Source organism: Podarcis vaucheri (assembly GCF_965113315.1).
Source record: "Podarcis vaucheri genome assembly, chromosome: 8".
Taxonomy (NCBI): domain Eukaryota; kingdom Metazoa; phylum Chordata; class Lepidosauria; order Squamata; family Lacertidae; genus Podarcis; species Podarcis vaucheri.
In genome coordinates, this window is record NC_138766.1 from 77,938,272 (window position 1) to 77,952,320 (window position 14,049).

A 14,049-nucleotide genomic window follows, 5' to 3' on the forward strand; every position below is an offset into this window, starting at 1 on the left:
ATACAATATTCCTTAATTTCCAGACTCACCTACACTGACTATTTCATTAACATCAGTTTAACTAATAATCTTCCTCACATTCCTCTACCCACTGGCACTGGCTGCCTCATTATTTCATTTATCTGCTTGCCCCTTTGTTTTGCCAAAGCGACTGACAGCCAAGTTGACCTGCCAAGCCCCTCCCCGTCCACAGATACATTAAACCCAAGTTGGGGGCGGGGGCGAAAGGCATTAAAAACATTCCACCCACTTCTAAATAATGAGCAAGAAATAACATTTCTTACATTCCCCTGTCCTGCCTCTTTATTAGGAATGCTGATATTTCTTAAAACTTCCCATCCTATCCTGCTTCTTTATGGATATATTCTTTCTTATATCCCTCGACCCACCTGAACTGGCGATCTACTAAACGTGTTAGCTGCTTCGTCATGCCAAACCGAGTTACAGCCAGCCAACACATAAACACATTAAAGCTAAAATTTGGGGTGTGTGTTAAAGAAATGCATTAAAAACACCCCACCTCTAAATAATTAATCATAATAATTAAATTCTCTTCTATTTCCCACCCACACTGCTTGTCTATACTAATATACTAAGTAATATACCCCGCTACTTTATTATTATTAATAATTATTAATTAATAATATCTAAATTCTCTTCTATTCCCCACCCACACTGCCTATTAATATACTATTCTCTATACTTATATACTAATTAAAACACCCCGCTACTTTATTATTAATAATTATTAATTAATTAATTAATTAATTAATTAATTAATAATAACTAAATTATCTTCTATTCCCCACCCGGGCTGCCCATTAATATACTATTGTAAATACTCATATACCCCGCTGCTTTATTACCACCCAGGATAATACGTCATCTGCTTTATGCTCCCAGACCCACCAGCACAACCCGTCTGCGGGGAGACCCTCCGCTTCCGTTTCCGGGAGGGACACTGGACGGCCAAGGGGAGGATACGTCGTCCCTCCCGGAAGCGGAAGTAGCGTCACGGCGTCGGCGCCGGCGCGAGCGCGCCTCACCCCCGCCCCCCCCGTTCCCTTCCGTCGCTTTTCATCCGAGGCGCGCTCTCTGCCCGGCTGCTCTGTACCTGAAGCGGAAGGAAGCGTCTCCTCCCCCCTCTCGCGGCGGCGGCGGCCTTTCGGTTCTCCCGGCCCGGAAAGCGCTGGAGTACGCCGGGCTGGCCGGTACGGAAGGAGGCTCGTCTAGGTGCCCCTGAATGTGGGTTGGTGGCTGCTGCTTCTGCTGCTGCTGCAGCTCTGGGCCAAGGGTCCCGAATCCTTTAATCAGGTCCAGAACCGTAGAGAAAGCGCAGAGAAATATAACCCTGCTGGCTGTGGCACACACACGTGTATGCATGTCTTGACGTTCCGTTTTTTGTGGGTTTTTAATAATAATATTATAATAATTTTTTATTTATACCCCGCCCATCTGGCTGAGTTTCCCCAGCCACTCTGGGCAGCTCCCAAGCAAATGTTAAAAACAGTACAATATTAAATATTGAAAACTTCCCTGAACAGGGCTGCCTTCACATGTCTTTTAAAGATAGGATAGCTGCTTATTTCCTTCACATCTGAAGGGAGGGCGTTCCACAGGGCGGGTGCCACTACCAAGAAGGCCCTCTGTCTGGTTCCCTGTAACCTCACTTCTCGCAATGAGGGAACCGCCAGAAGGCCCTCGGAGCTGGACCTCAGTGTCCGGGCTGAATGATGGGGGTGGAGATGCTCCTTCAGGTATACAGGACCGAGGCCGTTTTGGTTTTTTTAACCTCTCCTTCCTCCACACAGCAGCAAACATGTCCACCCCTCCCCTGGCTGGAGCAGGGATATCCGCCGGGCCGTTTTCGGGGCCCCAATCCCAGGCCGCTCGGGAGGTGAACACGGCTTCGCTGTGCCGCATCGGGCAAGAGACGGTGCAGGACATTGTGCTTCGCACCATGGAGATCTTCCAGCTGTTGAGGAACATGCAGGTGGGCAGCAGTAGGCGAAGAAACCTGTCTCTCTCTTCCTCACAAACAACACACATACACATCCAGTGTCTTCCCCCCCCCCCACCCACTTGAATGCTCTCGGAATGGGGTCAAATATAGAGGAGGAAATGCAAGCAAATTGCAAGGTGGTATGGAAAGAGTTTGGGCGCCTGAAAGGGAGGAGTTGGCTCTGAGGCACTGTGTTGGCCAAGTACTTGTAATATAAAGACAGAAACACTTTAATATTTAAAGTGTACAAAGAATGGTTCAAATTGATACAGATACAAGAACAAGACAAGCAGATAAAAGTTATAGTTGGCACTAAGTGGCCTGCAGCAATGACGACAGTAGCTCTCTGCAAATTCTTCTCAGGATACTTTTTTTATTCCAGTATGGAATAAATGTCCTGCGTTGCTTGCTAAATAAACTCAACACTCCTATAGCTCTGTACACCTTGAGGATAGCAGGTACTGTTCTACTTTGGTTACTCTGAATTTTTTTAAACAGTTCAATATTTTTACTGGATACGCCAATTTATACCTAATACCTGGAAAGTACATTTTTAAAAAAATATTTCAGAAATGCAGAATATTTTCCCTGGAATGTGTTGCTCCCTGAGATATTGTTTATATACCATCCTAGGAAAGATTTCTGTCACCAGATTCTTTACTTGCAGAATAATATTCTTTCCTCATAATTGATTAAAAATGGCCTTGCAAAAGCCTTCAATCCTTAGCGTACTAAAACAGACGTAAATTCCACTCATTTCGGTGGACTCACTTTGCTGTAACGTTTAGAACAGAACCAAAACTTTACAGTTTTATGGAGAATATGAGCTGGAATGAAGTACCTGGCTACCTCTGTTCTGTACTTTGTGTGTTCCAGAAATCTCACGAAATTTATGTACACAATAGCTGATTCACATAGAGGATAAAAGTAAATAAATGAAAACAATATTGAACTAGTTGGAACAAGTACTGCAGTTAGCATTAATGGTTGGGGGGAGGTGTTTGCAAGAAATACGCATCTCTGTAATTGTTTTGATTTTTCAGTGTAGATGAAATGTAACCGTGGATTTCATTCATTCCCCCTCCAGCTTCCAAACGGTGTCACCTATCATACAGGCACATATCAAGACAGATTAGGGAAGCTTCAAGAACATCTGCGTCAGCTTGCGATACTTTTTAGGAAACTCAGATTGGTCTATGACAAATGCAATGAAAACTGTGCAGGACTTGAAACTGTTCCAATAGAGGTAAGTGGAGGAGAGGTAAAGATATTTAGATCATGCTGTATATATTTCAGTAAGTCAGAAACATGGTGAGAGATCCAGTTGTAACCGCTTGCTTGACAGTTGTGCAACAGGGCCTCTGGTTTCTCTTCTCCCACCTTCCTCACTCCCAACCCATAGTATGTCTCCAAAACCTGTTCCAGGGGGGTCCTTCAATCTCCAGAGCAGGAGATGCTGCAGGGGACGAGAGGAAGCTCTGTAACAAAGTGGATGCCTACTTGTGTGTCGCTGGATCTTTCCCATTCTGTGGACCACTTTCTCTGGTTTCATGCTTGAACCAGTGCATTTTAGAATTCCTCTTTTCTGTTTATGCCCCTTGGATGTGAGGGGAAATGTTTCATAGAGCATATTTTTAACCCTTTTGAGATCTTTCCCAGCCTGCATCTGTATTGGAATTGTTTTAAAGGTGCTTTAAAGCTGTTTGATCTCTTCTTTTTATCTGCCCAAGGCTTCTTTGGAAAGAAGGGTGGGATATACATTTCATAAATAATAATTAGTATTAAGCATTTGCACAAGAGTAGCTGTCTTCAGTTTTTAAGATGTCCAACGACAAATAAATAAAATAGAAATGTGATTTTAAAAAGCTAGTGTTTCTGTAATTTCATATTAATCTTGGCTGACAAGTTTTAGGGCATGCTTTTTCATTCGTGGTTCTATGAAAAGCTCTCAGTATATTTTATAGAGCGTGTTTTATACAGCAGCTTTGTTAACCTTTTCAGCAACTCATTCCTTACGTCGAGGAGGATGGCTCTAAGCATGATGATCGAGGAGCAGCCAGCCAGCTTCTCTTTGCTAGTGAAGAGAGAAGGGAAATCATGGAAGTGAACAAGGTAATAGTTGATACAATCTGCATGCAGCAGAGTTCCTATCAGAAGCGTTCTTTACTCGTTTGCGTGTACAGCCTTAAACATACTTCTGAGTCACGGAAAAGAAATAGCACCAGATTCAATTAAATACCTGTGGTAGTGAAAGCCAGCGCAACTGTCTTGCCAGCGCTGGAGGAGGAAAAAACTTAAAACATGTAGCAGAGATTCCAAAAAATAGACCAGAGGCAATTGTGCTTCATCCAGCAGAGCTTTACTGGTACTGAAGGCAAATGAGCATAAATAGTCACAAATTTAAAACATTCAGGATTGGCACAGTCCATAAAAATCCAGTTGCAGCACTTGCAATAAAACTTACAAACTTCTAATAAGACTAAATCTTAACACTATAGCATACAGAAACAGAACATAAGAACAAAGAGAGATAGAAGAGAAAGTGAGTGAAACCCAGTCTCCTCCTGGCCCTATAGTCAGTGCGACCTTGGCAGAAAGATAACAGTAACAGTTTAAACCATCTGTACTCAGCTCCCCAGAGAAATAACCCAAACATCAGAAACCTTCTTCCTGTTTCTCTCACATAGTACATAGGTACATATTTTTATTACGGTCAAAGACCAGCTCGAAAAGCACAACTGGGACAGCTTTCACCAGAATAAAAAATACATTTAAAACATTTGTACAACAACAGCTTAAAGATTAAAATCTGAGATAAACGCATATACACATAAAGACCTAAAATTTGGGCTACCATACAAATTGGCCCTGCCACCATGGAGGCCAGCTTCGACTGTTTTCCTAGTGAACTAATTTGTTTCAGGGGGTGGTCTGCGCCTACAAATCTGTGCACAGAATCTGGCGACCATCCAGGTCGTCTTGTGGTCTTTGCCTAAGAGGAGAGAATTGGGTTTAGACTTATCCAAAAGGTTAGCAAGCCTCTCCAGCTGAGGGTCAATGGTATCTCTGCGTATCTCGTCATAAAAGGGACATCTAAAAAAAAATGCTCTGGGCTTCCTATTTCCCCTAATGGGCAGGCGCAAAGTCTCACATAGTAATAAAACTTCTTTCACAAAGAGAAGAAACCTCCTAGAACCCTCTTGAACTAATCAGAATAGGAAAGATCTCTACACACCGGATCAATACTTTCTGTGCTAAGAAATGCAAACGGACAGCAACAAGCCCAGCTAGAGCTTCCCCACTCTCCTCCCCCAGCACCCCCCATTGGCTTGTGGTCAGAAGAACCCCCAGAACAGCATGTGGGGAGTGGGGAGGAAGAAGAGGGGAGATTGCTCCATCAGTACAAGCATTTCTGCTTGCCAGACAGAACAGTTAGCTTAATGCAACATTGAATTCTGTCCATAGGGTTACAGCCAATGTTCATCCTACTCAGAGTAGGCCCGTTGGAATTGATGAACATAATGTAGTTATGCTCATTAATGCCAATGGATCGACTCTGAGTAAGTCTTACACTGGATACAACCCATGGGGTGGTATTTGCTAGTCCTACAGAATATAGACCCATTGAAGTTGTTGTTGTTAATTGAATTTATATAACGCCCTATACCCGGAGGTCTCAGTTAATAAGTTAATAAACATGACCAACTTAGGTCTGCTAATTTGCAGTGGGTCTACTCAGAGTAAAACTTAATTGAATGCCACCTAAATCTTAATAAATTACTAACTTTTTTGTTTTAACCAAGTTGTTGCTCATCACTATCTCTTTGCTCCAGATGGCTGTGATTTTGGCTTGTGTAGAAAAAAATGCATCAGTCCTTATTTTCTGGCATTGTAGCCTATTTGAAAGGAACGTTGTAGTTGAATGTTTGCCTGTGGGACAAAAGCTGAGCTGTCACCAGCAACTCTAATTGTGTCCCTTGCTTAACCTGTCATGTTAGTTTTCTAAAACAGACATTCTCATTCCTATATATAGTTATTTCATTTAATATCTAGAGGCTGAGAAGGGCACGTGTGCTTCTTAAAAATGGCGAATAACAATATCTGCAGTTTTTGTCAAGGATGCTTTAGTTGAGATTCCTGCATTTCAGGACGTTGGACCAGATCACCCGAAGGGTCCCTTCCAACTCTACAATTCTATGATTCTGTGTTCCTGGAACATTGAGCCACTTCTTGCAATCCAAAGACTTCTGTCCAGGCCGCAGGCAACCATATTCAAACTTTTGGCTGGGGTGGTGCAGTCTTTATCACAGGTTCCTGGAAGTTAGCTGCTGAAACTGGAAGCATGAGCCTCAAATACATACTGTGTTAGCCAAGCAAAGGCCAGACCAATCCACAGGCAGATGGTGTGCAAAGGGGTGTTTTTTGAGATGGTCCTTCTGTGAACTTAGGAGTCTGCTGGAACATTCTTTACAGCCTGGTTCTACGATTGGGAGGTAAACAGTGAGAGTCAGAAGTATTGGCGGTTGCATAGAGCTGCTAGGTCCTTGCCCAGGACTGTCCTTTTAGCTTTAAATGCTCTGATATACAGCAGGTAGATCCTGCCTGTTCCTCATCCATCCTCCTCCCTACTTGCTTGCAGGGGTGGGGTTTTTTTCAGACAAAAGCAGGAGGGAAAGAAGGATGAGCAAGGAGGGCAGTATAGGAAGGGAATCAGAGCAGCTAGCCTCTCTCTCAATGGTGTGGAGCATTTAAAATTACATTTACAACCTCTGGGTGGGCAATTGGCATCCCTATTGGGGGACAGCCTTCCTCCCATAAGGAAGAACAACACAAGGTCAGTGGCCTTTGTTCACCAATGACAATTGTTCCATGCTTATATTAGTAAGTAGTTGTTAACAGCATTTTATTTTAAATGTTGCCTAATGCAAAATGCTTCTAGGCAGCGCACAGTTAAAACAAAAATTTGCAATACCACAAATTGAATTTTAAAATTGCATGCATAAGAAACATCCTACCAGTCGTTCCCATGATCCGTTGACCTGAGATTCCTTTGTTTTAATGAGACTGCTTTCTTGCATATTTTAATTATGGGTGTTTATATTTTAATGCTTTCGCAATTGGTTTTTATGCCTGTAAACTGCTTAGAAGCCTATCTGGGCATTAAATAGCATTTAAATTAATAAGTAAATAATAAAACAAACATCAATAACAAAATCTCAGTTTAAACAAAGTCTGTAATAAGACACACAGAAGCAGCAGTCCCAGTAAGCCATATTAAACACGGGCTAGGAGAAGATGTTAAAACACCCAAAACACTAAAACAACTACTATGGGTACTAAACGTCTGGAAACCACTGAAGAATCTGGGAGTAGGGGAAGCCTTTGCATGGTGGCAAAAAAATAAATTGTAATGTGGGTGCCAGATGAGTTTCCTTGGAGGGCTCATTTCAAAGGCTGGCGGGAGTCCACCACTGAGAATACTTAGAATCATAGAATCATAGAGTTGGAAGAGACCACAAGGGCCATCGAGTCCAACCCCCTGCCAAGCAGGAAACACCATCAGAGCACTCCTGACATATGGTTGTCAAGCCTCTGCTTAAAGACCTCCAAAGAAGGAGACTCCACCACACTCCTTGGCAGCAAATTCCACTGTCGAACAGCTCTTACTGTCAGGAAGTTCTTCCTAATGTTTAGGTGGAATCTTCTTTCTTGTAGTTTGGATCCATTGCTCCGTGTCCGCTTCTCTGGAGCAGCAGAAAACAACCTTTCTCCCTCCTCTATGTGACATCCTTTTATATATTTGAACATGGCTATCATATCACCCCTTAACCTCCTCTTCTCCAGGCTAAACATGCCCAGCTCCCTTAGCCGTTTCTCATACGGCATCTTTTCCAGGCCTTTGACCATTTTGGTTGCCCTTCTTGAATTGTGGTGCCCAGAACTGGACACAGTACTCCAGGTGAGGTCTGACCAGAGCAGAATACAGTGGCACTATTACTTCCCTTGATCTAAATGCTATACTCCTATTGATGCAGCCCAGAATTGCAGAATTGCATATACTCCTATTGATGCAGCCCAGAATTCTTTTGTTGCCACTCTCTGAATTTCAGCAGGAAGAGGCACCTGGAAAAGGGCCTCTATAGATTACCTTAAAAGGGACACGGGTGGCACTGTGGTCTAAACCACTGAGCCTAGGGCTTGCCAATCGAATCCCCATGATGGGGTGAGCTCCCGTTGCTCGGTCCCTGCTCCTGCCAACCTAGCAGTTCGAAAGCACATTCTAGGACACCTTAAAAAGGGAGGAAAATTGTCAAGACAACTCAAGATTTATTGCCTCCTACAGCACACATATTCCCTCACCCCTTTGCTCTAAAAGATTGCTGCAGGGGCTTTATTCAAAGTTGCAATAGCTGAATGGTAACTAAGCCTAGTGATTAGAAAGAGCCTTTCCAACAGATATCAAGGCACAGAACTCCTTTGAACATTTGATGCCAAGTCAGGATGAACTTGGGTGCATAGCTGTGAAGGCATCCTCTCTGTAAGTAGATGTTCCATCCAGTGCCTTGTCTTATGGAGCTGCAGTTTCCGGTATAGAAAAAATGATAATGTTGGAAAGAGAGATAGAAATTTGTAGAATGCTGGACGTAGGCTTTCGTGTGAGATGGGGAGTTAGTACTTTAATACACTGTTGGAAATTGGAAATAGGAACCGGAGATTAAAAGCTCAGTAAGAACAACTTATATTTAATGCTATCGCAGATGTACAAGTGGGGTGCAAGGGCTCAAGGATGGCTGGCTGGCTCAGCAGCAACAACACTGGAGGGTGATGGTGAAGAACAGACTGCTCATGAGTCAACAGAATGACAGTGGCGCAAAAGGTCACTGCTGACAAACAGAAAAAGGATTCAAAGCAGAGCTGCAGGAAAGGCAAAGGGACTTGAATGCCAACTATTTGAGGACAGGCTAAAGGCGTGATCCAGCATCTGCTTCCCTGTGTTGGCCATGATGTCACCCTCTTAAGGCACTTCAGCTGTGCTTGAGAAGAGTTCTTGAGGACTCGCTAATTCATCAAGGCATTGACTATACCCAGTGAATCTTCAAGTACTAACGGTCAGGATCCCCAACTAAAATGATTTAGTTAAGATCTTGGATGAGAAGCTGGGAGCATTCTGCCCTGTGATCAATCACCATTCCCTTGCAGTTTACAAAGGGAGGCCCGCTTCCCAGACGCAAGTGCTGCCTTGTCAAGGATTTGCTGCTATAGCAGCGTTTGTACCGCTACAAGCAAATAGATGAACTGTGCAAAGCAGGGTGGCTCCCTTCAGTCCTCTGTAATGATGGTCTGTAACGATGTGGCATGTGCTATATGGTGGATCTCTTCTTCAGATGGATCCCCCCCCCCTTTGCCCTTTCTCTGCTCCCTTTTGCACTTTCAGGATGTGCAAGTAAGTTGAGTTCTCTGGCAGTTCCTGATTAGGTTACTGTGTTCAGCAGTTTGTGTGGGACAGCTTGTAATGCCCGCCCAGACTCTAGTCCATGCCAGGCGTTTGGTATGTGTTGTTTGCAGAATTTAGCGTTGCATGAGTGTAAAGAACTTCTTCCGGTGCTGTGAATAAGGGCAATTTTGTGCTTTCTTGTGCAGTGGAATAGTGAAAATACTGAATCTGACTTTTTGGTCACCTAGCCCAGTGTTTTCTGTTATTGACTTGTAGTCCATGGACTAAGGCAGAGGTTTCTCCCCGGCCTGGACTGTCTGTCTTGCTAACTTTAGCCTTGCTAGACAGCCCCACCCCAACTACACCTCACAGCTTTGCATCAGTGTTGCATGTGTTTGTATCCCTGATGGAACACTTCAGAGCACCATAGGAAGCTGCCTTAGACCAATTGGTCCATATAACTCATTACTACAATGACAGGCAGTGGCGCTCCAGGGTTCCAGACATGGGACATTCCATGCCCTACCTGGAGATGACAGGGATTGAGCCTGTGACCTTCGACATGCAAGGCAGATGTTCTGCCATTCAACCTCGGCTCATCAAAGCTGTTTAGCCCAATAACCTAAATATCATCCTCCCTTTGGGGGATGAAACCACTCGCCTCTTTCCTCCTAGGCAGAGAATCCCCTGTCCTTGGATCCTCAAGGGGTGTCTTCTAATCCACTTCCCTGATGCTCAGTTTGTGAATGAGAACTCAGCTAGGTGCCATTTTCCTTTGGGTACATTCTGTATATCTGGCAAATCAGAAGCAGCTGTGAGATACATATATATAAAATGAACCAGCCAGTTTTGCACAAAGGGCTTGAAGCTTCCTTTTTCTTTTTAAAGCATGTGGTATTGGGTGTAACCTGTAATATGGAATATGCTTGAAATGCGTCCAGTGTGGCCTTGGCAGCATCAGTAGCAGCTATGGAGTGCACTGCAGTGCTCAAAAGTGTTTTCTCCACACTGTGTGAACTGTGTTGAGTGTTCCAAAAAAATTAAAAAGCACTGGAAGTTTAAAAGTCACAGCATGGTGGAGAGTTCTTTTTTACAGCCCAGAGAAAACCCCAGAGAGGTATTTTGGAGGCAAAGCCGTGCAGTATGTAGCACTCAGATCTGAAGAGTTGCACCCCGGGAAGCACATTCATCATGCGCAATGTCCCTGAGTTGGCATGGCTCCTATCTTCTACAGCAAATCCACATTGCGCTTGCTAACATAGGAGGCAAAATGCTATTCAGCCAAACCAAGTTGAACTTTATTAGATTCTGGCTGAATAAAAAAAAAAATGGCTCCAGGAAGGGGGAAAAATGAGGATTAAATTCTTTATGTCAAAAGGCCTAAGTGACATCACACTGTGAAACAGAAATTGCAAACGCCTCTGTACATACTTGGTGTTCAGTCACCAGGAATGTATAGGCAGAGCAATAATTCCTCCTCTTGACAACACTGAAAGCTCTTTGATAAGCCTTTCACAGCCATATAAAATACAGCTTTGGAGCAACTGTTTTAATTCATGGCAACACCAAGTTATATGCTAGGTTTGCACAAACTGGTGGCTATCAGCTAAAACAATAGGCAAGTGCAGGTGCAAGTTCCTTGTGTTATCAGTGAAGGCACTGGTGGGCAGAATTGGGAGTGCATTAAGTACAAGGCTAAGATTTATTTGCGGACCTCTCGGAGCTTAATAGAATTCAGCACTATTAGACGTTTTTGCTCAAGGGGATTCATTTCAGCTGTAAATCAAGCTCTAAGTGCATTGGCAAAGCTATTTGGCAAGCTGGCACGGCTCTTTCTCCATGGCTCCACCCACCACTAGCAATCTTCCCAATGCTTGAACATTATTCCTACGCATTGTACATTAGCTTCATATCCAAAGACCTGCTCCTCTGGAATCTGGACCCAGGTTTGCTTGCTAATACAATATTGCAAGAAGAATGAAGTGCGTGTTGCCCTTTTCCAATGGCTTTTCATGGAAATGACCTTGTCCGCAGAAGGAAGATGGGGAAGGATGCGCCAAAAGAGAATGTTCCTATAATGAAATCTCCCCCAACCTGATGTTCTCCACATGTCTTGGACTAGAACACCCATCGGCCCCATTCAGTATAGCCAACTGTCCAGGATGATGAGGGTCATAATCCAAAACATCCAGATGACAGCAGGTTGGGAGTATCCGCTACAGTGTGCCCTGACTGACTGCTATTTTCTGTCAACATCTGTCCTTAATCTAGGGCCTTCCACCTTGATGTGCTTCTTGTCTTGCCAAATGCAAGGTGGTTCTTTTAAAATGAGATTCAGAAGCAATACAAAACACAAGTGAGTGAGAAGATTAAAGGTTTTATTCTAGACAGCAAGCAATAGATACATACCAAGCAAGCACTTCAGTCTGCCACTTGGAAACCCTCAAGAAGCGGCGAAGTGACTCCCCCAGGTAGCCTGTTTGCACGGCCCCGTGGCCGATCAGTCCGTGCATGAGCTTCTCCAACGCTCTGCCCACAACCATCCGATTTATAGATAGCTAGCCTATGTGGCTTGTCCAGCTGGCTGTGTGCAGATCATTCATTAGCCACCCCCTCCCAGTGCCTCACTTTCTCAAAAAAATGTCCAACATCAAAGAAGGTACCCAGCGCTATCACTTCCTCCCAAGTGATTAGGACATTAAAGGCTGTTCTCATGCCATCAAATAATAAGAGACAGGAAGGGGGAAGGAACAGAGGCAGGAAGGGTAACCATGTCAGATACCTAACTTCTCGATATACAATTGTCCATACGCTTCTTTGGCACTAAGTACAGGCACCCCCAGTTTTGCATGTGTTTGTGCATGCGCCGGCCGTTTTTGGACCCAGAAGGGGGCAGAATGGGCTTATGCGCACGATGACTTGGAATGCAACCCCTGCGGCAAATTGGGGGTTTCCTGTAGTAGACCTCTGTGCTGCCCTGTGCCCTGCCACCCCACCCCACCCCCCAATTTAAATTCAGAATACGTAACCTGACGAGACGCCAGTGTTGACAAACTTTTTCTTTCCACAGAAACTGAAACAGAAGAATCAACAGCTGAAGCAAATTATGGATCAATTACGGAATCTCATTTGGGACATAAATGCCATGTTGGCAATGAGAAACTGAAATATGCTTTCTCTCTTTCTCATTATGGCAGCTGATACTATTTGTTGGGCAGGGAAATAAGTATTTTCTGAAAACATAATCCTTTATTCCTCTGCTATTTTCTCCTCCAGTAGTACACAGTATTTCCAAAATACCCAAACTTCTGTACAGCCAATGTGTATAAAAATGAGTGTTCTATACAATATTTGCAACCTGTTTGTTAATATTTTTACTATGAATGCTGAAAGAGTTTTTATTAAATGAATGAATTCTGTATAAAATTAAGCTTTATTTTTCAGGCCAGGGTGGACAGCTTGTGTGGATTATTTGGCAACCCACTATTTTACCCTGAATGGCTGGGGCTCTTTTTCAAGGTAAAACCCAAAGAACAGCCGTGTAGAAAGAGAATAGATCTTTGTTCTCGGCTGATACCATCCACACAGTTTAGGTTTTGTTGTACAAAAATGTAATAAAATACTGCTACCACACCTTTTTCATTGCTCCCTTTTCTTAGCAATTAAACCCAAGGCAGCTGCAACCTGTTCATCTGTAGTACAAACGCAATGCTAATGACTGAAAAGATCCAAAACTCTTAAGAGAAGCTGGACGAAAATATCAAAAGCTGCTTTAGGAGACCAGTTTTATTTTCATGGCTCAATAGATTTTGAACTTTGCAGCTCTACATTTTTCTTGAAAAGGGCTCCCCCATGATTTTTGAATGTACCAAATTCCACATGGGTGGTCATGTTGGTCTACTACAACAAAAACACCAGGAGCTGTCACATGTTAAATTTAAACAAGATTTATTGCTGCTTAATCTTTTTATGGGCTGGAGTCTGTGCTATCAGATGCATGACGCACACTCAAAATCACATACCATCATAAATCTGTAAGTTTTGAGATGGTATCAGGCTCTTGGTTTCTTAATGTACTTTGAGAAAAAGGCTCTATTATTTAAAAATAACTGAGACTTCATCAAGAAAATACACAGTCTACATACCTCTTGCCATTTCTGTTCTTGCATGGGTCGTAGATTGATGCAAGTCTGTCTTTGTTTTTGGATTCTTGACAGAAGGCTTCCTTTTTTATTTAATTATTTTTGACAGTTAATTTTTATTAGTTTTCCAAATTTTTAACCAATTAATTCTAAGTTAACACTAATTTCAAAGTTGCATTTCCACCCATCTTTCATGGTGCTCCTTTTCCATCCCTTCTTTGCTGCTCACTGTAAAATACTTTTTCTTAATTCCAAATACTTTCCCCATCCATTCCTATATTTCCATTGACTGTGTGAAGGATTCCTTTTTAAAGATAGTTAAATCAATACAGGTGGGAATCTCCTAAGACCCACTGCAAATTGCTGGACTACAACCCCCGCCATCCATGACCATTGGCCATGTTGGCTTGGGATGATGAGGTCCAGGAAAACCTGGGTACACAAGGCTGGGGAAGGCTGACTTAGTGGCA

The 14,049-nt window shown here is 43.2% G+C and overlaps 1 protein-coding gene across 6 annotated transcripts; it reads left to right on the forward strand.

The window, feature by feature from the left end:
- The first annotated feature begins 1,051 nt into the window (after positions 1 to 1,051).
- Positions 1,052 to 13,070, forward strand: MED30 (mediator complex subunit 30). 6 transcript variants are annotated; one of them, XM_082235985.1, is made up of 5 exons: positions 1,052 to 1,211; positions 1,812 to 1,993; positions 3,090 to 3,248; positions 4,004 to 4,114; positions 11,709 to 12,501. In XM_082235985.1, the coding sequence occupies exons 2-5, from the start codon at positions 1,820 to 1,822 to the stop codon at positions 11,721 to 11,723; spliced, it is 459 nt and encodes a 152-aa protein (XP_082092111.1). In that variant the 5' UTR covers positions 1,052 to 1,211; positions 1,812 to 1,819; the 3' UTR covers positions 11,724 to 12,501. The 6 variants fall into 6 exon arrangements, with proteins under 6 accessions (XP_082092111.1, XP_082092106.1, XP_082092108.1 ...); XM_082235980.1 differs by lacking the exon at positions 11,709 to 12,501 and adding an exon at positions 12,508 to 13,070 and having other exon boundaries at positions 1,053 to 1,211; XM_082235982.1 differs by lacking the exon at positions 11,709 to 12,501 and adding an exon at positions 12,508 to 13,070 and having other exon boundaries at positions 1,064 to 1,211; positions 1,815 to 1,993.
- The last annotated feature ends 979 nt before the right edge of the window (positions 13,071 to 14,049 follow it).

Bases quoted from the DNA above. Each gene is read 5' to 3' on its own strand.
- MED30 (XM_082235980.1), top strand. From the start codon at position 1,820: ATGTCCACCCCTCCCCTGGCTGGAGCAGGGATATCCGCCGGGCCGTTT. The intron at 1,994-3,089 runs GTGGGCAGCAGT...TTCCCCCTCCAG, and splicing joins AGCTGTTGAGGAACATGCAG to CTTCCAAACGGTGTCACCTA. The intron at 4,115-12,507 runs GTAATAGTTGAT...TTCTTTCCACAG, and splicing joins AAATCATGGAAGTGAACAAG to AAACTGAAACAGAAGAATCA.